The sequence below is a fragment of the Platalea leucorodia genome (genome assembly GCF_965183815.1).
Source record: "Platalea leucorodia genome assembly, chromosome: 5".
Classification (NCBI taxonomy): Eukaryota; Metazoa; Chordata; class Aves; order Pelecaniformes; family Threskiornithidae; genus Platalea; species Platalea leucorodia.
The window spans coordinates 95464209-95490928 of record NC_138827.1 but is presented as its reverse complement, the minus strand read 5'-3'; the positions used below and the strand labels follow the sequence as shown (position 1 = coordinate 95490928).

Genomic DNA, 26720 nt, shown 5'->3' with positions numbered 1-26720 from the left:
TTAAAGCATCCAGGGCTTGCCACGTTCAGTCGTCACTGGGAGACCAATGTCACACTTCACCGAAATCCCTGGCTCCTGGTTGACTTTTCTTAATGCCAGTCAACAGGTAAGAACGTCGGAGAAGAGCAGTGTCAGTTTGTCAGGGAAAGCAGTGGCGTATGGAATAAATTTAATTGCAGCGGTCCATCACCATTATCAGAGCCCCATAGCGGAGAAGAGGAATGCAATAGCAATGAAGACAAATGGAGGTGAAGATCTATCATGAAAAAAAGATGAAGCAGTGAAGAAGAACAAGCCATTCACAATGGAAAAGAGGAAATAAATACAAATACAACCAGGATCATTCTCAGGAAAAAAAGAATAGATGAGACAATCATTAAGGGTTTGAGTCAAAAGACTTAGTTCAAATGCAACTACGAAAAACAATACATAAGATTAGAGAAAATACATTTTTAATCACATAATGCACAATGAAGAAAAAGGGAGTAACAACTCAGGAGAATAAGGAAAAGGAAAGTAAGATGAAAAAGTATGAAAGACGGGCAGAGGGAACAAGAATAAATGTTCAAAAGAAACAGTATGTCTGGAAATATGTTATGAAATCACCATAAAATCAGAAGTCTTGCCCAAATCCCTGCATCACTGGCCACGATCCTGTCCCTTACCCATGTCCAAGTGATCATTACAGAGGTTATGAGAAAAAGATAATGACGAGTATGGAAAAAAAGTGGTATTTGTTTTTCTTTCCTATACATCCTCTAGTGCAATTTGGACTGTTTACCCACAACTGTTTTTCCCTGTTTATCTAAATGCACATAAGAAAATTGATTTGTGACTCTAAGGAAGCTCCAAGACAGTGAGCGCAGGGGGAGGCACGTCAGCGAGCAGCTGCCAAGCCTGCAGAGAACATCCCGGTGTACCTCTATGCAGTATTATACAGCAGCTACCAGTCTCAAGGTTTATAAAAATAATACAGCCGCAAGAGGTTACCTACCTAAGAGATTGGCTCCGATGTATTTCCTATCCCACACAGAAAGACAAGTAGTCATTTAAAGGAATTTGCTGCACATTCACCTGCTGGGCTTGGGCGTAAAAGCAGAATTAATTCCACCTTGTGGCTGTTTGCACAACCCCTCCTGAATTAAGAGAAATTGCTCACGTGGCACCTGAAAGTAAATACGGGTTCACTGTATTCCCGGAGAAGAGCATAGAAATTCTGGCTGCTGTTTGTAATAATTAATATAGCACAGCAATCTGAAAACATAAAGTACAAGAACTAAACATAATCCATACTAGTGTTCTGTGGTTTTTTGCTGCTCCCTCTCTTTGCACTTTTTTCTTTTTTCTCCATTATCCCTCCTCATTGTAAATGAGGGAATCTACACAGGTGGGTTGATCAAGACTGATTGCAATTAAGATTTATTGTTGAAATTGGTGCTGTGGTATAATTGAAACAGGTGTCCCTCTATTTTCTTCTCTGTACTGCTTTGTTCCAAATGCTAATCAACACAAAATATTGTAGAAATCAATTATACAAATAAGTCAAATGTATTAAAATATTATAAAATATACATATCTTTCCAAAACTTTAAGGGAAAAAACCACTTATGAGCAGACTTGTTTATTCCAATAGCATGTAGAGCCCACTTCAACACTTATATATCTGTGCAACGGGGCAGAACAATTTTAGTGGAGGAATTCAGGCATTTAAATTCAGAATAAAGAAGGTGGCAATTTATTCCCACTGCATCACAGCCGTAAATTTCTAAGCACTCAATTTTTGCAGACTTAAGGTGCCATCTTCAACCTCAAAACTCTGAAAAAAATTGTAAGGGACATATTAGAAAGGGCAAACTACAGTAATCGTGCTCTCACACAGTAAGTGATCCCAAAAAGAAAAGTTGTGTGTGCATGCATGAAAAGGTGCAATGCTTTTATACCTACTGGTTTGATTATTATGACTTTTGTTCTGATTATGCTATTCTTAAGAATGACGTACTTTGTTGGCTTGCTCATGGCCATCAAGGCTATGAGCGACTGTTATCCAAGCGATATTCCCAAAATAAGTTAGCAATTTGCGATATATTGGGAATAACAGACTCTTTTTCTCTTCTAGCCCCAGAAATCGCCCCAAGAGTGAGTTTGTATTAACATATGACACTGAAAAATTGTAAACAATAGTGCAGCAGATGAGGTTTATCTAAGTTGGCAAAAGTCTTGTTTTCGGATACAGGGAATGCTAATGATAATAAATAATTGCAAATACCATCTGGACTCTTTGAAAAACATCTTTCTCCAAGTCTGCAATTGAATCTCTACAAAAAGAGGATCAATGCAAAAGAAAATGAAAACAGTAAATTAAAATTAGATTTATGCCAACTACTTAAAACTAAGTGCTCATTTAGAAGCAGTTAACACAAAAATGTGTTCTAGTTCAGACGCAGAGTCTGGCCTAATCCCATAAAGCAACTCTGAGAGCTTCACAGTCTATCAGGAAATGTTCAGGATTTGCAGGACCGAATACTAGGCTATTTTTATTTTTATTATGACTACTAATAGCAGTAGTTTCTTTTCCAATCTTGTCTCTAATTGATCGACAAAACTCAGAACAGAGCGGTATTAAGATGTCCTATTCAATAGCTTTTAAAAGATTGCAATAAAGAAGAAAATTCAGCCAGTAACACAGATGATCATCAGTCAAGGGTCTAAATGAATGACTGAAATCTGTTCTTGACAAAAGCCATGCAAACTGCAAACCGTGATCTTTGGTTATTGAGTAAAACCTCTCAGTGTACACACCCGTTTTGCCAAGTATCAACTCTGCATCTAAACTGCATAAGACATTTTTCAGATGGGTTAAGTTACCTCTGGCTAATGTACCCTGACCTATGCTTGAACCATTTTTACATAATAAAGTTGTGAATTTTAGAAAGAGTGTTTAATTTTCACTGTATTTTGCATAGATCATTTAGTACTTAAAATGTGGATAAATCAAATGTAGGAAACACAATATTAATAATATTTTCTGTGTGCTTCCACTTTGCCCGTGAGGTGGAACTTTAATTACATCATTAATAACGATGCCTACATTTTCAATCGGTAGTGCATCATTCCTCTAGTGCCATTTAAAGTGCATTTGGTCTCTAAACTGCTCCACCCTCTGGAACCGGTTCACTGATTATATTGTAACAGCAGCCTCCTCCTGCTTACAACTCAGCTACAACAGCATCAACAGAAGAAGTTAAAGGCAAGAATTGCCTATTATGACCTAAAATGTGGAAGGTTTATTTAGAAAAGTTTCCTGTTATTTTCTGTCTCTGGGAAGTTTACATAGATTTAAAGTTGACAGTTGTTCTTTGAGGGTAAAAAAAACCAACCAACCAAACAAACAAAAAACCAAACCCCAACCCTATAGTTTTCCCCTATTATTCAGAGTCCAAATTGTCTCAAAACCAAAAAATACCTAAAAGCTGGCATCTGTGACTATACTTTTCACTGGGAAAAAGAATAAAAAACATTGCTTCCAATGAGGGTTTCCAAGAGGAAATCTCTCCCAGTAAGCAGCACAGGACCTTTTTTTGGGTTGTGTAATTGAAAGGTGATGCGTAACAGATCTGCTAATGCAACAGAAAAAGATTATGTGTATCAGTTTTTGGGTATCAGAAGCCTTGAGACACAAGTTTGCCCGATGCTTGCTCTCGATGCTGCTGGTCCAGATAAGGCAGCACACTCCGCTTCCTTTTTTCCTTGGCTGATGAAACTATTTCCCATCAAAACGTTCACTCTTTCTCTAGGGTTCGGATGGAGATGGATGCCACCGCTTGAACGTTTACACAGCAAGATGAAGCATCCTCACAGCGCTGGCCGGCGTTATCATCCCGACCTGGGAAATGGGGTGTTGCCAGCAGGGCAGCATCCACCAGGAGAGAAACGCCACGTCCCCAGGAGGCCTTTGCTCGGTGGGGTACGCTGACCCTCCACCACCGCCTCCTTCCAGCGTTCGAACATATGGATGGGTTTGGCCGTGGCAGCTGAGTTCCAGACCTGAGCTGGACCGCTGTTGTTAAACAAGACTCTGACCCCCTCGCTTAAAAGCAAAATAAGATGCATATACACCTACAGCTTTTAATATTTTCCAAATTGAGTGGTGAAGCTAAAACCTGAAGAGTGTATGAAAAAGACTAAGAAAGGCCATTGCCCGTGCTTTGGTAGTGTCCTCAGGGTACACCCTCTGCTCACAGAAAGACAAGAGAGGAAAATCACAGAGGACAAAGTAAAGGGATGGTAAGTGGAGAAAACACAGGAGAAGGAATTATTATTGGTATCAAAATTTCATCAAGCTGGGGCTTTCTCAGAGATGCTGAAGCCGGGATCATGTGCTGAGCTGGCAGTTCAGACAAATGTTGTTTGCCGAGTTCAGAGACACCCGCTGCCCTCCCACGCTGACCTACTCCTTATTTGCTCCAAAGCAGAAAAAAAAGAAAGATGCATGAACCATAAAGTGCATGGATAGATACCAACCCGTCATTCCCTAACAGGTTTTCCAGCTCCTGTGGGAGAACTACTATTTTAACTTTGCTACTAGATTAAAGGAAAACACAGCATCAGTAAACGGAACCAAACAAATGCCTCTCCCACCCCCTTTTTAAACACCCTGAAGCGTCAAGACTGTCAGGAGGCATTTGGACACGCTTTTCAAATATAAGAACTGAAACAGAAAAACTGGAGAATATCTGGATAAAATCTGGTTTTCTATCACTAAATTTCTTTGTGTGAAAAAACCAATAACCTCTCCGCAACTTAGAAAATATTTCTGTTCTGATTATTCAGCTATTAAAATGGGAAAGTGTCATTTTATGACAATTGCTTTCGGCAGGAGATATTTTACACTTATATTCTCAAGGAATATGCACATAAGGAAGAACAATATTAAAACCTTCAGCGTTAATCTGTATTTTCAAAGCTAAGCACATTTTGACAAACTTTCTAATAGACGCTGTTCAAAATTCATAACATATATGAGCATGATTACATTACTCTAATTTATTTTCTCTCCTCTCATGCGCAGCAATAAAATTTTACCTTTGAACTTATATTTATTAGAACTTTTACTCTACAGAGGGCATGCAGGCACAGAAATATAATAAAGCTCTGCTAATTCCATACATTATTGAAATCCTAACACTGCAAATGGTATCTTACTATCTTCATGCATACTTAAAATTTCAATTCAAAACCCATTTCATTAAAAGGGCTGGTTAAGCAACAGCATATGCTTATTTTAAGTTTGTGGGTTAATGTAGCAGATTTATATTTTATATATTCGGAAAAAAAGTAGGTAATACTAGTGTTTGTTTAGGTGTTGTAAGCAAAAGCTTGATAGATGCTAAATAATTGAGTGCTTCATCCATCAGACTCGTAAGCACTATAAAACTGTAGAGAAGGGAAGTGCTGGTGAATAACCTTTGCTTACCCACAGGCTGCTGTAAACTGGGTCTAATTCCAGAGGTAAAAATCCCATTGATTTCACCAAACTGGGAAAGGTACAGCTACGCAGGAAGAGCTTCAAACTAAATGAAGGACAAACAGGTGAGCGCAGAGAAGGAATTTAGACCATCAAGATCAGGGGTCCTCAGGTAACACTAATGATACCTGGTCAATGAAAACACCACAACTGACATACACGACAAATTTTGGGCATCCCTTAACTTGGTTGACATGCTACTAAATGATACGGCAATACAAGTCAGTAAGGGAGCAGCTCACGCAACCGAATAGATGACAAAGTGCAAAAGTTGACTCAAACTGCAAGTATAATATTGGCACAAGCTCCTGTCTCTTCACAAAGGTCACTTCGCACATTAGCTCCAGCTTCATGGATTAGCCGCTGAGATAACGGCCGCTCACACGCACCTCAGTCATTGGGAAAAAAGACAAGGGGCTGACTTTCTGCATACGTCCTCATCACATTTCTGGTAATTGTTAAATCGTAGATAAAGCACAAATAGGGAAAAAGCAGCAGAACAGACTACTCTGAAAATGTAACAGAAACAACTTAATAACCTTTACATTTGGCACTGAGGCATCAAAAATGATAGCTATTATTACTGCTGTAATTACATGGCTGGGACTCAGAAGAATTGCATTTTGCTACCCTGGAAACATGGCCACGTGATGTTTGATGGCTCCTAAACCCGTAGGAACAGATCTCCCCGCCACGGCCAGCTGGTAGAACACCCGCAGGACCGAACATCTGAACACCTGAAGACACACTGCCAGAAACAGTCCACACAGGGCTCCCAAACCCACAGGGTCCATCACCCCCGTCCTGCTGAAGGCAGATCATGCCAGCTTGACTTCCACAGGCATCGACACAATTGCACCCGGGAAGTTTTGAGAACTCAACAGCAAGTTGCTGTCAGCCCCTGGCTGCTCTAATCACAAATCTCTGAGGTGCACCAACATCATGATCCTTCCAGAGCATTACTCTGTTCCCACCCCACATCTATGTCCCTACACAGGCTTACAGGCCACCACTGAGGACTAAGCCTGAGACTTTCATATCTAAACCCTTGTCAAGTGAACTACAGTAAAAATCCTCTGCCTGCGAGTCAGCCGTGGCCAGATACATCCTCCTGAGCCAGCTGCAAGAGGGAATCGGAGGGGAAAAAATACATTGAGCCAATTAAGCTTTTTGACCACGAAACACCAGACCAGGCTGGGGAAACACGCGAGGGCCATATTTTAACTCCAGCACACGGACGTAATGAAGTTGCCGCGCTGGAGGATTTCCCACAGTTCAGTAGGACTCAGTGCATGATACCAAGCTCTCACAGGCTCAGCTGATCAAATTTAGGCTACTGAGCTATTCTGTGCCATGGCAAGCCCAGATGGGACAGGGCAAACCTCATCTTCGCGTGACTTCCCAGCAACAAGCAGCAAGGCAGGGAGCAGTTCACCATTGCAAACTATGATGCTGTCTCCTACATTAAGGTGAACTTTCAAGATCAGCTAGTGCAGCTGCAGAGACAGCATTTAACAAAATCCCTCAGAAATCTGGTTTTGACCACGTTTGGTTTAGAGAGGAATATTCACTTGTTAAAAAGGGGAAAGGTTTTTCTTTGAAACTAGGTCAGCAGAGCAAGATTTTTACCTGCAGTTAGTTGAAATGTATTCCGCTGCAGACCTTAAAGTCACCTCACTGGCAACATAACCTCCCAACGTACTGAAAACCAGCAGAAGTGTCGAATTAATACATATATGCTAACAAGCACTCCTCCAACCATGAATGTTTAATCTAGTTTTTCAGTAGCTGACACCGTACCCCATGGCTGCTACGTGGTTTTGAAGCCTTGAGACAGGGGAAGAACTAGAGGGAAACCGCTGTAAAGCAGGGAACCACGGAAAAGCAGTCAGAGGGAAAAGTATCCGGAGAAAGCCCGGAGCAGAATGCTATCACAGCAAAAGAGGCAAGGCAGCTAATGTTAACATCGGGACTGGGATGGAGGAGGGAGAAAAGGGAGTTAACGTGAGCACTGGGGAAGTCTGTGTCTATATTCAGTAATCGTGGGCTACATTTCGATGATGTGTAGAATATTTCCCAGCAATATGTGATGTTACCGCTTATGTGCTGTGTATACAAAGAGATGCAAACAAAATGAGTTTTCAGAGCGCATGTAATACTGGCTGACTGCACAGGATAAGTTATTACGTACCAGCTGACTGCTGGAAAAAGGAACTTTTACACACCTTTGGGGTCCTACCCATATATCTTAATGTTCTGGACCATGACAAATGATTGGATAACAACTCTTACTCCCCTTGTCATCATCCATCTTCTTAGGAGGCTTATTTCTTCAAATCCTGATGATGAACCTCTGTAGTCACTTATCTGAGCAGCAGAAATTTATTGCCTTTACTAGAAAATGAAATTCTCCTCCAGGAGAACTGCAATGGACACAAAAGGGCAAATTTCCACCCTGGAGCATGTGGATGCATTTTCTTTCTCTTTAGTGGGAACTATATACATTTATCCTGTGTCAGAATTTGGACCAAAGGGTATCTCCTGTGTTAATAAGAATGGCTAATTTCCAATTAAATAAGCTTACAGACTGTAGAGATGCCCTAATGAGAAAAAAAGATGATGCCCTATACTAATCCTGCTTTCACTGCATATATTTAACAAGGCTGCCAAAGCAGAGTCTCCAAAATACTTACTAATTACATTGGACTGCCTCCAGCCGCTGTCACTGGCAGGGAACGGCCAAAGTTTGCAAGGAACCAACCCACCAAGAGTTCAAAGATGATATTATTATTTTGGGAAAGCCTTGAAGGAGTCAAGAGAACTGTGGAACAAAGTAGTGCAGGGCTCATTTGAACAGAAAATAGTGCCACAGTCTGTGGACCTCATGAGCAGCTGTATACAGAGCTTCTGACACAGCTGGGAGCAGCCTCCAAACTGCTAAGATGCAAAAGTACAGGCTAGCACCAGCTCCACGGCGTTCATGTTAGACTTAAATACATGCTATCTCCAGCAGTTACTGGAATCTGTAGTAGAGGCTGGAGCATAAAAAGAAGAAAAGCTGTAGGGCAGAAGTCTATAAAATCAGCTGAAAGAATTCAAAAGTGCCTTCTTTTTTGTGTTTTCAATAGCAAAGGTGGGGTGGTTGTTCTCAATACAGGGAGAGCCCAAATTAACACCAAAGGATGACTGAGGGATCCAAAAGTACATCCCCGAAGGAAACTGAGTTCCTACTTTTTTTCCCCGAGAACTAGCAAATCTGTGCAAGTCGCACGTGACCCTCAGAAGAAGCAGTACTAAGAACAGTCTTTCCAGACTTCGTATCAAGTTGCACAGTTAGCCATTAATTAGCTCGGAGTTAAAACCCTCCATTCCAGCTCCACAGTACAAGAAGGGCTGGAAGAACTGCAGGTGCCCAGAGTGACACCATAAATATTGATCACAGTGCTCGTTCCACTTCATTAGCCACAAAGCGAGCAATGGTCCTCAAGGGAGAGGAAAAGGCAGATCCAATTTTAATCAAACCGCCCTACTAAAATGCAAACCTCGTGGCATATTATTTTAATTATTTCTCTTTACTCGTGCCAATTACAGCCTATAAAAAAAGAGATGTTTCTGGACAGCCAGCCAAAACCTTCAGCTGCCAGGAAGGTGCATCTACGCTACACGAAGCAGCCCTACGTAATGATACCCAAGCGAGCTCTGCAACCAGCAAAAGCAGTTTTCCAGCCCAGCACCTCACCCGGGCCTCGTTAGGACCACCGTTCATTAACCAGCCAAAACTTCGTGCCGCCACAGCTGTAGTGTTTCTGAGATACAAACTGGTCTCTGGCAATGAAGGGGCCGTACAGACTTACTGGCTTATTCAGACCGACCTACATAGTATAGTACATAAATCCTAAACCGTTTAACCTTCAAATATATGTCTGGGAATACTGCCAGTGAATATTTGAAAGGGATTACAGGAAATATATTAGTTGTCACTGAAAATGAAAATATGGATTTCAATTGAAACTCTATATAAGGGGGAGTTTTTGCCCCAAAACCCGCTAGTCTAGCAGCCATACTGAAGGAAGGGAAAATTGTACAGCTAGCTCAGACTACGTGGGGCAAGCTGATATATTTTAAAAGCTACATTTTTATCTACTGAAATAAAACATTTTACTTTATTTTTCTACTTTAATCAGAACATAACCTCATTAAATGACAGTGTGTGAAAAGAACATATAAACTAGAAAGAAAATATAAAAACTTTCTGAATAAATTAATGTTTATTGCTTTTAGACTTTGATATTCTGGTCTTTACTACTTAAATGCAGTTTAAATGTATTACTTGCCACGGCCTTTACGTTAAACCCAGTAAGTCTGCAATTTGCGATAAAATTCCTTATCTCTCTCTTTCTGAACCTACGCAAAGATCCAAGGTTAATTTGCAGATAATATTACTTCATGAAATAATTATCTTAGTCTATAGTACTTAAAATAGCCAAATTCAAGAAAGAGCTTTTAAAAAATGAAGCTGTCACGGCTGCAGGATAGAGGCTGCTCCCCCGCTCCGGCACGCATCCCCATAGCGGTGGGGTCCTCGGTGGGGTGCAGAGCCTGGGTACCCCAAGCCCGGAGCAGCCGCCCGCGGGTCCTGCTCGCCCAGGGAGTCAGGACGGGGATGCTGCGTGCCCCTGCACGGGGCACAGACCTCCCTGCAGCAGGGAGGGAAGGGGACCCGGCCCCATGCAACCTCACCCTCCAAGCCCCCAAACACCAACAGCAAGGCAGCCTGCCTTCCTCTTCGCAGCCCCAGCACTTGCTGAAAAATGACTCTCTTGAGCCGTTCTTTCTCATCCTGCTAATTTTTCCAAACATCCTCCTATTAAACTATACAAATATATTCATTTAGTAAACATCCCATTAACCAGGTCAGCATACAGTATTCACAACTTATTACAGAGCAGCACCAAATCAGTCACAGAAGCAATTATGCAATTGTAGAGCAGACAACTCACTTTAATCTTAATATGGGGCTGGGGACGTACATGCCAATGTTCATTCACATGACTCATTCATTTCCAAGCATTGTATACCATTTGTTTCACCCTCACTTATGCAGCATTCTCATGTATTTTGATTTGTAAGCTTTGTGGACTGTCAGAAAATATGAGCTCAGTGCTTCACCCTTCACGTAAGGGATTTTGTTATTGAATTTAAGGGCGTTTAAGACCTAAATACGTGGTTATCTCACACACACACACACACATACAAAAAAGAAGATTCTTCCAGAACTATTTAAAATAGGTGGTTGTAGAGAAGAGAAATCAGAGCTAAGATTATGGGATGCTACAATTACAACAGGAAAAAAAAAAAGAAGTGGCTTTTAAAATTATGGCTTTATTTGAAGGCATTCATTTATTTAAGCATCTCGGGTTACCATATAATATTAACAAACAAGAATATGCTCTGTGAACCACACACAGTACCACAGATATTTTGAAGACCTAAATAAATAATGTATTAGAAAACCTAGCCTAGTTCGAATTAATGCAGGCTCCTATGATATAAATGAACACCAGTAGTGGAATTATTTTCCTGGGATTTAAGTCGTATATGGCATTAAAAGTAAAGGCCTTAAGATACTTATTGATAGGCAAGAAACTGCTATCTTTAGATCTATGCATGCCCAGGGAGCACTCTGCTAAATTTACATTCTCAGAGAGCTTCTAAGAGAGTTACCAAATCAGTCAGCTTTATTTGTAAACACCATGAAAAAGAACAAAACACCCTCTTGGCTCTAGTCTCCTTTGACACAGCACTAAGTGTACAACAAAACAGTGCTGACTTTGTATTAAACTTGGAAAATCTGCTGAAACCGTGGGGGGAAATTCTTGCTACGCTGAATTTAATGGGAACTTTGCATCTGGTAACGAAAAATGGAATTTGAGCTTACGGGATCATCTTGGTTTCTACAGTGTACTATGGGCAGCCAAGACCCATCTGCCCCCTGCTTCAAGCATGGATGGAGCCATTTCTACAGAACTGCCCAACAGTCTAGCATTAAGTTCATGAGGACTTACCAGTCCTGCTGGGTCATCACACTTGCACTACAAAAAAAGACTTGGTAATTTATATCACATGCACATTTGCCACCAACGAATGGAAACAACCCCCAAACCAGGGACAGACTTACGTGCAGTGCCACAGGAGATGTGGAAAGGGAGCACAGGTGAACCTCCTGCCACCTGGACGTGACCTTGTCCCTCCAGCAAAGCGCCCTGGGTTCATCCAGTCCCAGCGAACGCCCTGCTCGCCTGCTAGAAGCAGATAAATATTCTTGCTTCTTCCAGAAAAGTCACTTTTCAAACTACACCCATCTTCCACTGGACGTAGTGTCTGAATCCCCACGGACATCACCAGCCCTAGGACCAAGCCAGGAATTAACTTTGTGTGATTGTTTTTCCCTCCTCAGCGATATGAAAGCAAAAAGCACTGTCTTCTGCTTGCAAGGCCGCTGACCCAGTCCACACAGATGTGTTGACCCATTTCACAGAATCATAGAACGCTTTCTTTCCCTTTTTTCTCTTTCTGGGCTTTTGGTAACTACCGGGTCAATGTGAGGGTTCATTGGTAGCAACACCATCAGGCTACCGATGGCAAAATATAGACCACAGCTCCTGGAAAGGCACTGAACAAATTCATCCTTACAGTCCAATTCCCACGTCTCCATAGGAACTATTAAATAATGCATCTGTTTTAAGAACCATGGTCAAAGGATACACTAGAATCATACCGTATGGGAAGACCAGGCTTCAAAACTGGAAAAAGCATCCCAACAAAACAGGATGATTCAGTTTCTAAAGAAACTCCATCTCATATATACGTTCTCTTCAAAAGCTTTGCTCTGACATTTGCAAACTGCCTAAAGATAAAAACTGAACAGGCTGTTTATTTAAAAAGGAACTATGAAATATCTTATCCTGTTACTTGTTTAACTCTTCTAAACAAAGGCAGTACCTAATTTGAGACAATTACAGACGTGCTTCAGACAGACAGAAAGAAAAACACCCAACAATGGGAGTTTAAATTGTTCTCAATCTCCTCGAAGAGCTAATCTTTCTCAATTCACTAATTCACATTCACTCCAGTGCTTCACAAAAGCTACCTTTTATTAAATATGAGATTCCATTCACAGATAAACAAATGCGATAATGTAATCTACACTTAAAATAATAGCTTGGCTTCAAAGTTTTGGGGGAATTACGAGTTTTCCCTTTTTATGGCTGTTCTTAGCATGATTACTTGTCACAACTTCAGAGCTCAAGTCCTGTAATCAAGGTCCGCTGAAGTCGTGTTTCCGCACAAGCCAGGATCTGTGTGAGGATCGAATCCCATCCCGCAGAGAGCACTGGATTCAGCAGGAAAGCTGCCAACAGGAGGATGTTCAACAGCATTCAGGAGCCGCATCCCGTGGCCGTTTTCCCTGCTCTGCAATTTTTCTACCATTTCATCACATGTTCTTCTCTTTTCATTACTACCACCTTACTAATCACAAATTGCTGCCTAATGAAGAGTACCGGCATTACAGTACTTAATTCTAATTAAGAGGAAGATTTACTTTAAAAACCTGACAGATCAATATGCTCCAGAGCCAATCTCGGTAGTGCAGAACTAGCCCAAAATTTCCACGTCCTGAATTCTTAATTAAAAGTTTGTCAAAACTTCTTATTTTAAGGGGGGAGCCTTCCCCTCCAGCATCCACTAACCTCAAAACAAGTGACTGAATTGTTTTTAATCAGCTCTACTTCATAAACAGCTTGATAAAAAGAAACTCAAAGAAAGTGCAACACTTATCTTGAATTTCCACCCAACAGCCTTCACAACCACTGTATAACGGTGGCTCTCACAATCACTCCTGTCCAGCAGGCAACGCGCAGCACCGAAGGAATTTCAGCTACAGAAAAAGCCTTCTGTACGGCCACCCAGCAGGAAAGGATTAAATTACACAAAAAAAGCCCTTCTTTTCTCCTCCACCAAAAGGGCTGTGGTCAGAGATCAATGTGAGAAGCTGTCTATTGAAGTTAGACTTAAATTATTCCCTTATACAAACCTTGGGAGAAACTTGCTGCTGACCCCCAGAGCACGGCACACAAGCAGACCTCGGGTGCAGCTCCTTCACCTCGTCTGAGGAGCAGCGAGCACAGAGGACCTCATGGCTGCAGGCTGCTCCTGGCCTTTTCTTCTACCCTGACTTCTCCACATCTCTCCTCTCCTCTCCCCACACCCCAAACCCTCCTGCAGACTGAGATGGAGGGCAGCCCCCAGCCCCACACGCCGCCGGTTGTTACAGATATTCACCACCAGGTCTCAGTCTCCCATCTGCAGAATCAGGTTTAGTTTATTTCTTTTAATATTATCTGATGACAATAAATTCCTAGAATTTAAAAGATACTACCTCGTGGCTTATTTTGAAACGTTTTTTTATTTCATGGGTTATACTGTACGAGTTGGATTCCAGCCCACTAAACCTCACATACAGAATGTAATAAAATGCAGCCAGTAGTTTCTTTACCTTAATAATCTTCTGTTTAATTTAAAGCCTTTATGCTGTTTTGACTATTTATCTTGGAAAAAAAGTCTTGGCTAAAATAATTTCAAACAAAGAATTGGGCAATTTTCTGTCTATTAAGAATTTGAAAAATATCAAATGCATTATAAACTGTTTTCTGGCTTGTTTTAGCCTGGTGTCCTACGAAAATCGGGATACGCCATCATGCTGTTTATCCATCTGCTGAACGCCAGAAAATTTTGAAACCGTTGATTAATGCAAATGAAATTTGATAGAGGGGTTGGTCCCTTAAAGATTCAAATGCCTACTTGAACCACCAGCTGAGTGTTGGAGAAAGTCACAAACCATTGCCATCACCGAGGGAAAGTTGTCCTTCTGCCATGTTTGCTGGCTGGACACTGGTCAAATACTGGTGCCCAGAAGAGGACAAATGCTACAAGTATGTGGAATATGAAACTTTCCCCATTCACTCTTTCTTTTTTTTTTTTTTTTAAATTATTTTGTGAACATCTCCGCAAACCGTCAGCTGTCTCTTCAATATGAAGAGTTCAGAAGGGCTGCTTAAATGAAAGGCTCACGCCAGCACAACCCGTACTGGGCTTTCTTGCAATTTAGCTACAGGATCCTTCAGAAAAGTTGTGTGAATGGTGTCATATACATATGCTGGAATATCTGGTTAAAGAGAAATAGCCTCAGGACAGTATTAATGCAAAAAGCTTTGAATTCTTGCATCTCAAGGGGTTATTATGGGTAGGAAGCCCCAGGAAGTTTTGAGGTCGCAACTGTGTAAAGAGGCTCTAAAAGCACCATGTCAAAACCAGGAGAAAATACCACTGATGTGAATGCTATGAATAGCAACTGGTTATTTTCAGAGAGCCCCTTTAAATGTATCAAAACCAACAACGGTGGGACTAAAGCATAAAATGCCTTAGAGACTCTGCTTGGGATGAGGAGGATAAAAAGATGTTGTAAAGCATCCCCACTTCTTATGTTCCTCAAGATGGTGTGCCCGGTGCTGTGTGTTTGAGAGACTTAATACAAACGTTACCAAATCATATACAAGGAGTGAGGAAAATATCTAGGTATGTTAAACACTGCCTTCACTAATAGAAAAGCAGTGAAATCCTTAACCACTTTTGGAACCTATTTAATCCCAAAAAACAGAACCCTTATGGATGAGATTCACCCTCACTGTCACATCTTCCATCTGCTCCTCCTGGTAACTTCAGCCACCTTTGGGTCGCAGATCCAGAATCCTGTCCTTAATAACACTTTTCAAATTGATCCTTCTAGCCTCCTTCCTCTTCTATCCACATAAGATAATTTTAGAACTTGTCATCTACCTACTATGTACCTTTCAAATACAGTTCAAGAAGGATCCTATCTTGCTCACATCTCCCCTTTGTTGAATCAGTGTTCCCTAAGAATTGTATGTTGAGTTCATATTCTTTTTAGAGAGTTAATGTACATGAAGTTATGCTTAGTTTAAAGAAAACAGCCAAACAGGTATTTTATGCTGCATGCTCCATTTCACTGAGAAAACAGGAATTGCTATTGGCACTTGCAGGTATTTTTCTCATTTCTTACTGAAACGATCTGGGATTTTTGTCTACAATATATTGTGAGGGGCAAAACCAAATAAATCTATTTTAAGATTTCTTTTCCAGACTTAAAAAATTAACTATAAATACTTTCACAGTTGTAAAATACAACACGGGGACCTTATTTCAGTCTCGTATGGAAAGATTAGAAAGCATCGAAATCAGTAAAGATTCCCTAGACATTAAAAAAACAGTTTATAAATAAGTAGTTAAAAAGTATACATTTGCACTAGCCTAGTATACAAATATTAATCCTTCTACACAGTTTCTTCAAACTTCTTGCACTAATGTAGCAGACCTACAGGTCACTCACACATGCCATGCTCTTTAGGTAACCTTTATCACGAACTCAGATCAACTTATTCCATAACATTTAAAACAAAAAGGGCAAAACAGATCTTGCGATAATAAGTGATGTTTATATTTTTCTTAATGTTATAATTCCTGTTTCTCAAAGGGCTACTTTGAACCTTTGTTCCAAATCTACAGGTGTTTGAAGATCAGGTTCATTTTAAAGAAAAGAAAATCAGCACCTGCTGCTCCCACTCAATCTTTGAAAATCCACCTACTCTCTGCTGAAAGAGCCATAGGGAAGAAATGGCCTTTGCCTTCACCATTTTAACACTGCTCTGAAGTCTTGAAAAACATCTTTTGGAGATATTAGGTACCATAAAGGAGCACTAGATACTGAGAAGAATCGTGGTTTATGCGTAGGAATTCATTTGAGGGCATTCAGCACCAACCGCAGGCTCACACTTAGCTCAGCTGGCACGGAAAAAATATTTTCACAGGTAGCTGTAATACCTTATATTGACAAGCATGGGGAGGACGAAAGCTGGCTATATCCCTAATCAACTCCACTGGTATCTCTGTCTGCCAACTACACAGAGCTAATATCACCACTCGATACCGATGATCGCTGCCTTCTGGGTGACTGACACAAATCACACCACCAGCATTTGAAAAAGCACGGCCACAGTTCAGCTGGAAATCATGCAACACATTTGCATTCAAAGATAAAGAAAATTAATCAAAGTACATTTGAGTTTATCCTCTAGATTCAAGCCCACAACCTTCCAGCTTTCCATCATTAGATATTTCACCCTGTATTTTAGCACAATATGCCTGACTCCAAGACACAGATATTTATGCAAATGTAGCTACTAGAAGAATTGCTGATAGACTTCTGAGTTTCTATCTTCCTTGGCTTTTGCGCCATATGTTTGCTATGATCTTGAATGAATTAAAACTGTTGAAGTGTGACTAAGCAAAGACAGCTCTTACTTTTCAGCAACTTACCCTAAAATTATCCTAAAGTTGATCTTCTGTTTCTTTTGCAGACAACAATTTCAACAGAGGACGCAAAGACAGTGAATTCACCTGAATTCACGATGGCGTCTGTCCTCAAATTGTCAGCGCACCAGTCCTAGAGCAGGTCACAATCTGCATTTTGTCTTTTTAAATGTTGCCAGTAGGAGACATCAAATATTTGGCACGGTACCAGCTGCTGCGAGGTAAGGCTTGATGGAGGTAACTACATCCACTCCACCTGGCTCGTAAACAGCCAGTCTGCTCAAAGAGCACATCAATCTTCATGACTACGCAAAAAAATGGGTCTCAAATCTATTGAACAAACCACACACCATTCTTTAGGATTCCTGAAACACTCATAATACTCATCAGCCTTGCTACTACACTGCAATATGCTCCTTCCACCACGGCTGCAAAATGAGAAGTATGGATCCTATCTAATTCCTGAAGGCTCTGCACATTGCCTTTTAGGATTTGTGTCTCTAACAGTCAGGAACACATACCCGTTTGGGATCAACAGCTCCAGTGACAGGGTATGGTGGGGTACACTCACGAACTAAGAGGAGGAAGGAGCAATGCAGTGCAGAAGGCTGAGCCCCACGACGGTGATTGAACCTGAAGGCTTAGAAGAGCTGGTACCCATTTAATTTTATTGATTGTACATGCACGTGTGTCGAGCAACTGGGTAATTTTATTGTTCCCTACCAAATAATTCCAAATCTTACAGCTGGTAAAGTTGTCTCACCTCCAGTTTGCATTTACATGAATGGTCCATAACGTACATGTATTAATCACACCCTCCTCAGGCAAAACTCCCCCTGTGAGTCCTGCCCTGCTAATGCTGACAGCACACACATTTGACCACAGCAGTACATAAGTCTGTCTTTTTGAACCTCAACCACTTAAGAAGCCAAAACAAAACAGTTCCTAATCCATCGACTGAGCTATTTAACTTTTAGCTATACACCTTTCTCTCACTTACTGCGTATGACGAGAAGCGCACTCTCCACCCGCCCCTCTCAGTAAGTTAAAGCCCTCGCCGGCACGCTCCGCGTACAGGCAGATCTGGGAAAAAGCATCACTGAAGAAAAATTAATTTTTGTTACTCCGTACATTAAGGTCAGATTAAAGACAGGTGCATTTCCACGTTAACTTGAAAACAAGTTATTTTAATTTTACAAACAAAACTGCTTCTTTCAGTTTCTAAAAGTTGCAGTTTCTAAAATAAAGAATGATCACACTCTAAGCTCATGCTACTGTTACAGGAGAAACAAAATCTAGATGTACCACTAGACATGGTGCTGGGTCACTGGACACAATGCATCAATGGAGATTTAAGATCTTATTCTGATACGTCAGAAAAAACTTCTTTAAAACTTACTTTCAATAAATTGAGCACAGTAAATCTTTTCTCTGAGAAATCAAGCAGACTCTGCAAATTCATTCTATTTCATTAATCCATTACAAGATGAAAAATCAAGAATTCTCCCCAGGTAAGAACTTGGCTTTGCTGAGATTTATGTTAAAACAGAACTTCTCAGAAAGCTGCTAGCTTCCTGCCCTCACCCAGGAACAAAAGCAGACACCATCTCTCCTTGCAGCCCTTCCTTCTGGAGGCTTCAAGCAGAGCCGCTGGGGATGCTCCTGCCTCTCGTGGTGCTGTGCACCGAGCGCAGCACGCACCGCAAGCTGCCTCTGCAGACAACCGTTCTTAGGGACCACAGGGCACGTGGTGATGGAACTGGAAGCACAGACAGGTAACTGAGCACACCATTATTAATATTCTACCCCCAAAGAGTCTACAGCTTCTGTAAGTGCAGAGCTTCACTGTCAAGCTCCAGCAGAACATAATATTGGATCTTAAAATAACACTGCTTTGATTACCTTACTTCCCTTTACTCTTCGCTTGAATTCCAACAGGATTTCAGTGTCTGCTCTGTCAATAGAGCTGTGTGAATAATGGATTTCTGTTTGGGCACTGAACCAAAAAAAAAAAAAAGCAGGGTGAAAAGGAAGAAAAAACTCTAACTCTTTTAATTAGACTGGAGAGAGACTGGGAGAGGATTTAGGAAAAAAGTAATTTCAGGATAAGGCAAAATGTTTGTTTAATCTAAAAGGAATACTTTGCTTTTATATTAACACGCTCTTTTAAAAACATGTTGATTTTTTTAATTTTGTTTCAGACTTAGTCTAGTTCATTTACCAAAAAAGCAAGCATTGACTATTTAATCTTTAAAAAAAAAAAAAAGCTGGAAGAAAACATTTTGACTCTCTGAAATATTGTTCTCCAGTTTTACAAATAAAACTGTGCAATGGAACAGAAATTTGGAAATAGATGTATTTCATCCCAAACACGTACTTTTTCAGTGAACTTATTAACGCTTAAAAACAAAATCCCTCTTGTCTTCTTGGCAAGTGCCACGTTCTAGATACCAACCACCTAGAACCAAAAAGATCACGCTGAAAAATAAAACAAAACTGTTGTGCTGAAATGACTCTTACCAGTACCGCCAGAACAGCAGCAGAAATAGTATAAAGGTTTGCTGCTAAAAAGCAAAAGGAGCAATAGGTGTAAAAGTTTGGTGAACGCCCTTAGTTTGTGCGTTTCTTCTATTCGCCACCCCCTGCAAATATGCCCCGGGTTTGGGGTTTTTTTTGGGGGGTGGGGGGGTGGGGGGGTGTGATTTTTTTTTTATGTTGGTACCAGGAAAAAAGGAAAAAGGAAAAAGAAAAACATAGGCTTCATCATCCAGTGTAACACTGCTGAAATGAGGACCATTGATTTTTTACCCCCCAACAATCTATGTTCCTGACCGCTCTTTGCTGCCGCTCGTGCAGCCCCGTGTCCGGCAGTGCTGAGGCTCAACAAGCCTGGGCTCAGGCGATGGGTGCTGCCCCCCGGCTCGGACAACTCTTGCAGCTTGAAGCCAGCAGCTTATTCCACTGACAGCACTTAACGAAAACATCTCGCCACCGTAACAGCTATGACAGTTAGATTGCAGCATGTTTCATTTCCAAGCTACCATCGCGGCGGGTTGTCTGTAGCAGGGTGGTTCACCCCTTACAGCTGGGAGTCCCAGGACCTGCCAGATATTCTTCATTTATCAGATACGGCTGGGAAGGGTGCACAGAAACCTCCAAAGTGTCTGGGAGCACGTAGGCGAGGCAGAAGCTGCTGAAGAAGGTGGCTTTGTGACAGGTCCCAGGAACAGTCCTTTGGGTGGTACAGGAGAAGAGCGACAGCAGTGCTCTGGGCACCTCTGGACTCTCGGCACCTGCATCTCCCTGTCACTGCGTGAACGGTGCATGAATAAGGAACGGATAGATTATCTGGCACCCTTATAAATACTGTCCTCAAAAAGGAAGACAACCCAACAATTTTAACTCCCACAGAACAAAGACACCCTGATACCCAAGCTGACAGTATAGAAAGGCAAATACTCAGCAGCTTTTGAGCTGTGATTCGATTTGTTAACTAGGCGTAGAGTAAAACCACCTGAATCCAGCAAAATCACATTACCTTTGCATTACACCCTGTTGCCGATCTGATAATTTCCGATTAAAACAATGAAGCCTTTGGGTATAAATTATTTCATTTTTTTATTATTTAGACACTATGCTGTTCACTATCACAGAGAAATCGTCTTTGTTACTAATAGTTCTTCTAGTAGGAATCAGAACAAGCAGAAGCAAATTAATAAATGATGACATGGGAATTACAACAAAATAGACCGACAACTTGTGGGTATGATTCTGAATAATAACATTTTACAATCTACTCAAGAGCATTGCTAATAGGCGAGGTCTAGTTTATGCTATTGTCAGAAACATTTTTATAAAATGCTTGAAAAATGAATTGTTACTTTTATGAGTCATACTTGTTATTGCATGAATTTATTGTTGTAGTTCCTTTTACATATGTTCTCAGGTTGTACTCCTCACCATAATAACTGCTCTGTTCACAAGCTACATAACTATAACGTGCATTTCTAAAAAAACCACAGTTCGGTTCAACATTTGTCTTGTTTCAATCTATTTTTCTATTATTAATATAGCCTAAAATAGATACGGAAAATAACAATAAAAAGGATTCTCAAATGCCTCTATCAGACTGAACCCAGCAACATTTATATGTTAAATCCAGTTGTATTTCTTAGCATCTAAATCAAAAGACTGGGAAACTACCTATGAAGGCACACCAACTCCTGTTTGGACTGAACTTCTATCTGCTGACCCTCAGCCAAGTCCTGCTGTCTAATGTTATCTGCAGTTTTCTGCACACTACTACAATATTGAATTCCCTATCCCTCACCATACTCAAAGTGCTTGTACCTAGCGCAAAGACATAAGAAGCAGCGCACACAAAAGATGATTTTGGTCATTGTCTTCAAAAAAATGAAACGCAATACATTTTGGCTACTGGCCAACTGCATTTTAAAATGAGAAAGTTTTGACCGTGTTCATGGTTTTGTATCTATTGAGCAGCAACATTTAAGGAGAGCAAGTGAACTGGAAAGTTTTCAGAGAGTTATTTTCATCTGGTCAATGCACAGTAATGTTTGTCGGTTCTAATCAAGACTGCCCAAATTCAAATGTCAAATACTTGCAATTATCTGACCAAGAATACATTACAAACAGGAGATTATTCAATGCCTTGTTGAACAACCTAAAACAACTCTGAGAAAAATCACAAATAATTCTTGGGTTGTCTGTGAAATATAAAAAAAAAAAAAAAAAAAAAAAGATTTTTCAAATAAATTCTTTGGTCTGAATTATAGATCCATGTACCCAATGATACAGTTACATAATCCAAATTTTAGTATCATCATCCATTTTCCTGTACTATTCTTTTGGCTTCACAGACTTCCCCAATAGTGTCCATTGTCCTTCACTAGCTAAATAAGAAACAGTTTGCTGAAAAATTTTGTTTGGAAGAAGCACGCAATATAGGTCTTTTCCCATTCTATGCATTACTTCATTGCATTTCTACGCGTTATTTAATTTCATTTGATTTATTACACTGGTGTCTTCTGATGCTACAGAAGAGGCACACTCAAGGGGTATGGACCAGACACTAAGAGTTTCTCACAAGCATCATATGTGTGTTCAGTAACTTATTAACAGAGATTAGAGATACTACTAGGTGGGAGCAGACAGACACCTAACGACAAAGTAATGAGTCGACGACGGTCTTCTCATTCCTCCTCATCTATGCCAATTCCTGCAAATCACAAATTACAGACTCCAGCTACTCCATGAAAAAATGCTGTATGTAGTATATGCCCTATGAGACCCTTTCATTATGGACCTCCTACATTAACCTATTTAAGAAACAAAAAGCCATTGCTGTACCTCTAGACCAAGTGGACGGAGAGTGCTACATCACTGAAATTCACACAAGCCCTTACAAAGAGATACTGCTTTGGCAGGGAAGTCTTCAGAGAAACCCTGCAAACCAGGGTTAGACCCATGTGTGACTTGCTCCTGACTTGTTCAAGCTCCACCTCAGGCCAGCAGCAGTTTGTTACCTGGGTCAGTACCACAAAATCTTCTCACCAGAAAGGACGGCTTTTTAAAATGGAAACAAAGGACACTACGAGGGGCTCCAAAGGTGAGGTTCCAGTTGGAAAAAGAGGTTAGTTAGCCACTGCTCCCTGCTCACCTCCCAGACAGGTTCCTCCCAACCCTCTCTCACGACATGGGCTGGCACCACGAGCATGCAGGAGACGTGGCATGGGAGAAAGACACTGGGGTGACCAGAAGTGGGACAGAAAAGGGCTAACACCTTGTTAACTTCACCCACTGTCTATCAACATATATTGGAGACAAAGACGCACCTCTGAGCCCCACCTTGCCGGAGCGAAGTTTAGGCCAACGGGATCCCACAGGCTCTGCCCGCAGCAGCAAAGTCCTCTGCTGTGGGAGAGAGAACTGAAAAACATGGCTAGTTCCCTTCCGCTGCCGTCAATGTAATTAAAGCTCATTTTTGGCAAAGGAAAAATCAGTCTCCTCATGAAAAAGGCCTCAGGTCTCTGAGCCGTGGAGAGCAGTATGCAACAGCCCAGCGTTGCACAGCAGAGCACGGGCTAGCAAGGGACACGGGTCCAGCCATGCTGTGGATGGAGGGAGAGGAGAAGATGGACAAGGCCAAGCTCTTCTGCAGTATGGCTGACACAAATGGGACTGACAGATCAGCTACTTCTAGCTTCTAAAGAGAAGTGAACTAACACACTGCATCAAGAGGAGAAGAGCATCGTGCCAAAAAGTCTGGTATTTATATGAAAATGAAGACATCTTGCAGGCAGGGATACACAGAAGACCCAAAGTACCCTAATCAACATACTTCAGGCCCAAATGAACTGTTGTTAAGAGGACGATACATGGGATTTTGTCATTTAACGGGGTCCAAAAGAATGTATTTTTTTGTCTCTTTAGGCATTCAGTGGGAATACTGAGCAAGAATGCCAGGCACGGATGACAGAATGACTGGATAAAAGACTGGATTTTAGGATATGGAGCTGAATTCTACGAAAGATGCTTAAGTAAATGAAAATACCAGCACATAATGCAGCTACCCTAAATGCTTTCACAGCAGAGCAGTTGCTTGCACAGAATTTTGAACTGTATAATGCTATGCATTAGTATAGGCCTTATGCTATTTTACCTGTAATTGATATGTCTCACAGTTTCACACGACTCCCTACTGGCTTCCCCCTACCAACTGACCAACTATTCTAGGCAAAACACTTTATGCAACTCTGCCGTTTACTCCAGCTTTTATCCAAGAAAATACACCGCTCACTGCAATGGGAATCTAGTTAAGAGAACATTACAGAAGGAAAAAAGGTTATCAACAAAGCAACTCATCATAGAATCATAGAATCGTTTATGTTGGAAAAGGATCACCGAGTCCAACTGTTAACCCAGCACTGCCAAGTCCACCACTAAACCATGTCCCTAAGCACCACATCTACCCGTCTTTTAAATACCTCCAGGGATGGGGACTCCACCACTGCCCTGGGCAGCCTGTGCCAGTGCCTGACCACCCTTTCGGTCAAGAAGTTTTTCCTAATATCCAACCTAAACCTCCCCTGGCGCAGCTTGAGGCCGTTTCCTCTCGTCCTGTCACTTGTTACTAGGGAGAAGAGACCGACCCCCACCTCGCTACAACCTCCTTTCAGGCAGTTGTAGAGAGCAATAAGGTCTTAGTTTCTGGATGTATTACTGGATTGACAGAAGAAGAAACAAATTGACTTTTTTTTTTTTCAACTTTAAGGACTCTGCCAATCCTATCCTACTGGATCAAAAATTCAGAAGAGTTTAAAACTAGTATTAACCACTGCTTCTCATCTGCCTAGTGATCTGGATATTTCCTTGTGAAACCTCAATTACAACTGGACAACGATCACACCTAGTGACAGTGTTTGCCTCGGGGTGGCTGGGCTGGAAGAATGTCCCAACTTTTTGGGTTTTTTTTTGTAACTAGAACATGCACAGAGTAATTGAAGTGGAAAAGGGTACTGAAAGACTTCCAATGTCTTGTTGAACAACTAAGTGAAAAAGAGACACTTCAAAGGCACGGCTTCTTAAGGATCATAGCTACAGAGTACAGTTTGATCAGAGATCAACGAGCATCTGCCATGTTATATGCCTTCCTTCCGAGTCGCAAGTTGGAGCATAAAAATGGATGTTGGCACAGTTTTAACAGTATGAAGTACATGGTGCTCCTTAGCAATACAAGCCTCCATCTGCACACATCACTGCAGGACCGGACCTACAGTTACGATCACACATCGGAAGAGATCACTCAGACCAAATCCAGAGACAGCTCTCTGCTCTCCAGTATATTCTAACTTTCTTGTTTTATAACAGTTGAAGGGTTTTTTTTGCCCCATTTTCACAAACTTACAGGAAAATCACGTGTATTTTTAACGTATTTCAGAAGGATCTGTGCTCTTCAGACAAAGCAGCCATCATTTTATTCTGTCGGATTCTAATGCCTTGTAAACGACACACTATTTTAAACGACTTGCCAATTAACCCCTCTTGTTATCAACTTGAAATTGTTTCCTGTGATCGGTCTGAGCACCATGTAAAAGAATTCTCCATTTCAGATATAATATCAGGCTCTAAAGTTCCACAATTTTACCACTTTTGAGATGATAGCACAGTCTCACTGTGACTAAGGACTGCAAAATCATGCTCCATGTAATTGAATCTCAAGTTCTGACAACACTGACCTTATCAAGAAATGAAACTTTTGGCTGAGGTTCAAACCATGCACAAGAAATAAGATCTTTCTGGTTGTTTGTAAACGTCATATAAAAATGTACTTATTCGTTATTAACAACTTGTAAACTGAACACACTGCAGGTCTCAATCTGCTGCCAAGTAAAATATTACTTAGTACGACCATTTCATTTGCATCTAATTCTTGTATTAATTTTGGCAGCACAACCGAGCATCCCTTCTCATGATTATAAGAGGGTTATCATAAAGAGATAAACATTCAGACTGCACACTAAAAAGTGAGGATAAAAGAAATTCTAGGGGCCAGTTTAATTTTCTAAATGCCCCCAGTGCTGCTGGCCTCAGTGGCAGCCCTACTTGAGCACAAGATGTGCAAAAAAAAAAGGGTTCTAGGGAGAACCAGGCCATCGGTATCCCACTTTTGTCATGATAAGGCCAGCAGTGACAACACATGACCTGTACTGGTGAGCCATCTCCTTTGGGATAAAATAAAACAGAAGGCTCCAAGCAAAATCCCAGGTAAGATCAGCACTGGGCTTTCATGAGCATCACAGTCAACCCAAAAATCTGAAAGTTTCATAAAAATTCAGTAAGGAGCTATTATAAATGATCCCAATTGCTCTGCAGCAGAATGCCATTTTAGAAGGAGGCACAAAAAACTATGGGGCTTTTAAGACAATACCACTACGCACCTTTCTTGTTCTTGCATACAGCTTTCAGCATGCGGTTTCCAGGTCCACATTTTCCATGGTGAGTCACACATATTCCTTCTGAAATGATCCACTCGTAACACACCGGGTCTTCACAAAGAATAGATTCAATTAAATGCGGACAACCTGCCAGCGTGCCTACCGCATCCACGATCACTTGCCTTTGTCTCATTCTAAAGCCTGGAAAAAGAGAAACTGAATTAACTGGACAACAGCAAAGAAATATTTATACCAATAATCTAGTAGCAAGAGGACTATATAGGGCATCTGGAACTGGGGGATATAAAGAGAAACAAGAGCACCACACTTACTTACAAACTGAATTGATTGGGATGCCAATTGGCTGTACGTGCTCACAGTCCGGGCATGCAAAATCTAACAGTGTGTAAAGGATTCCAACAACCCACATTTTTCACATTTCTTTTTCCCTTTCATCAATATTAGATAGAAATACACATGTCCAAATATAGGAATTTGACACTGATGCATATATTAATGTAAGAACAACATTAAGATAAAACGAGCGAAACAGTTAAGGAACTGAAGATATAAAGGACATCTATATTCTGCCTGGAAATCCACTAATGAAAAGACTTGTTTTGCAATACAGCAGAGCAGTTTACTAAGAAATTAGTATTCTGCTTTATGAAGATATAAGGATTTCTGATACATAATGCATATCAGACCTCTCTGAAATGACATCCTACTAAATTGGAAGATTCAAATGTAAAGCGGAAGAAAAAGGTTACAGAAATAATGAAAGAATTGAT

General features: G+C 41.0%; 1 protein-coding gene across 1 annotated transcript in view; it reads right to left on the bottom strand.

Annotated features, from left to right (window-relative positions):
* THSD7B (thrombospondin type 1 domain containing 7B) overlaps positions 1-26720 on the bottom strand; it is a gene marked incomplete at its 3' end in the record, with an annotated part of 273337 nt that overhangs the window by 157420 nt on the left and 89197 nt on the right. Inside the window, exon 7 of the mRNA XM_082312579.1 lies at positions 25933-26130. Coding sequence (XP_082168705.1) covers positions 25933-26130 — 198 coding nt within the window. The remainder of the gene's footprint in view (positions 1-25932; positions 26131-26720) is intronic.